The following is a 2,034-nucleotide window of genomic DNA, read 5'->3' as shown; positions in this document are numbered from 1 at the left end:
AATGGAAGTCCCCTCTGCACAACCGAAAACTCGCTTTCTAAGTGACTCGTGACGGACTCTCCGACACCAACTCACACTAGCTATGGTCCTGAGGCAACGATTGTCGAACGCCTGAAGACGTCTTATTTCTGCTGCCCGAATAGGCCAAGTCTCAGCCATACAACAAACCGGTCCACAGTGTGGCTTGATGCACACGTCTCTTGAGATTTAGGGACATACCGCTTTGAAGCCATAGGTGTCTCAAATTTAAAAAAACGTGGCCCGAATCTTGTAGATTCATACACTGACCTCTTCTATCACACTACAATCAGAACCAATACAACTTCCAAGTTATGTAAAATGCTCCACAACTTCCAGTATCTCTCCCTGGATTTTAAGTGGCGCGTCCACTTACTGCACGTCCACGAGGATGACCTTACGTTTTGTGGGTGTGAAGTGCATACCAAAACACTGTATGACTATGAATGATTCATCCACAAACACCTGCGCCTTATCCTCTTCGAACACGAGAACGATGTCGTATGCATATTCCAAGTCGACAAAGTTTTCGTCACAGGCTATTCGAACACCAGGGTTTTGGAGACCTTCCAGCGTTTGTCTCATGATTTCATCGATCACAAAGTTAAACAGGAATGGGGAGAGTGGGCATCCCTGACGGACACCACTTTGTGTACGGAAGCTTTTGAAGAGCTCACCGTGTACTTTCACACGTCCGGAAGCCTGGGAATACAAAAAGCTTATTACGTTTGCGAACTTCCGGGGTATTCCTTGATGGACAAGCGTGTCAAGCAGAACAGACTAGTCAACCGAGTCCAAATCGCCTTTTAAATCCACGAACACTAGAATTGTGGGTTGTTTACGTATGGCGTTGTTTTAGCACCTGACGTAGTGTGAAGATTTGGTCAACGCAGAGCCTACCAGGACGGAATCCCGCTTGCTGCTCACGAGTCAAGCGTATCCCCCTGTGGTTGCCAAACTCACTACATGCCCCATTTTTGAAAATGGGCACTACCACTAAATCTCCCCAGCTGTCTGGGACAGACTTTTTCCCAAATCCAAGCAAACAGATCAGACAAGCGCTGACTGAGAACTTCACCCCAATCTTCGAACAATGCGGGTGAGAGGACGTCCGGACCAGTCGGTCGGTGGCGCTTAAGAGGACATATGCAGTCATAAACGTCCGTCCGAGGACGTAGGCGGTTCCATGTTCACCATCCAGGGTTGTCACCTGTCATAAACGTCCGTCCGAGGACGTAGGCGGTTCCATGTTCACCATCCAGGGTTGTACGTCACCTGTCGGTTCCAGATGTGTGCAAGCTGATGGCCATGACAAGTGTTGTGGGGGAGGACCAGCTCCCTACTTACGACACTCTAAATCGGGTACGGAAAACAGTACTTTCCTCGGCAAATGATGGTTCGGTTTGCGCAGCGGAGCTTGTGATGGTGGACAACTTCTTCGGTGGAGCTCCCCGTTACAAAACTCCCATCATAAGTGTCGCTTTGCAGATTCACTGATGCCAAGCTACACGAGCTATGGTTTTGTCCGGATGCCAACTGTCCCCAAAAGCCGAACATCACATTTGGACAGATGCCACGTGCAGGACACGGGCCAAACGAAGCCATGCCCTGATTGGTCAGAATGCCAACAAATCCGAGTCGAGCATCTTTGAGTCGACGCTTCTCGCCTCATCACGGAAATTCCGAAACGACCTTGTGGAAGCTATCTGACTACCCTACAAATACGGTTGTACTAATTTTCCTTTGTCTCCATAAAGAACTGTGTAGACATAACGTGCTTTTTGATATACCATATTACGAACTCACGGATTCACGGATTGATACACAGGATCGAGGCTTTTGCCCAAGTTTCCCGGGTCGCTTTTGTTCTCGTCGGTCAGTGGCTGTAGTTCACCTGAAAGGCACAAGTGAAAAAAGGGTGTGGCACTGCTCTTTATGTTCTCAGCGCGGGGCAGTATGCTTGCCAGCGCGAGGATTCACATAAATAAATGTCTAATAGTGCTTTAAATTGGGTTC

At 48.5% G+C, this 2,034-nt stretch overlaps 1 protein-coding gene across 1 annotated transcript in view; it reads right to left on the bottom strand.

Moving 5' to 3' along the window:
• T265_13799 (hypothetical protein) overlaps positions 1–720 on the bottom strand; it is a gene marked incomplete at both ends in the record, with an annotated part of 9,239 nt that extends 8,519 nt beyond the window's left edge. Inside the window, one exon of the mRNA XM_009170579.1 lies at positions 395–720. Coding sequence (XP_009168843.1) covers positions 395–720 — 326 coding nt within the window. The remainder of the gene's footprint in view (positions 1–394) is intronic.
• Positions 721–2,034: the final 1,314 nt, after the last annotated feature.

The sequence above is a fragment of the Opisthorchis viverrini genome (assembly GCF_000715545.1).
Source record: "Opisthorchis viverrini unplaced genomic scaffold opera_v5_102, whole genome shotgun sequence".
Classification (NCBI taxonomy): Eukaryota; Metazoa; Platyhelminthes; class Trematoda; order Opisthorchiida; family Opisthorchiidae; genus Opisthorchis; species Opisthorchis viverrini.
The sequence above is the reverse complement of the archived record's forward strand: the minus strand, read 5'-3'. Positions and strand labels throughout refer to the sequence as shown.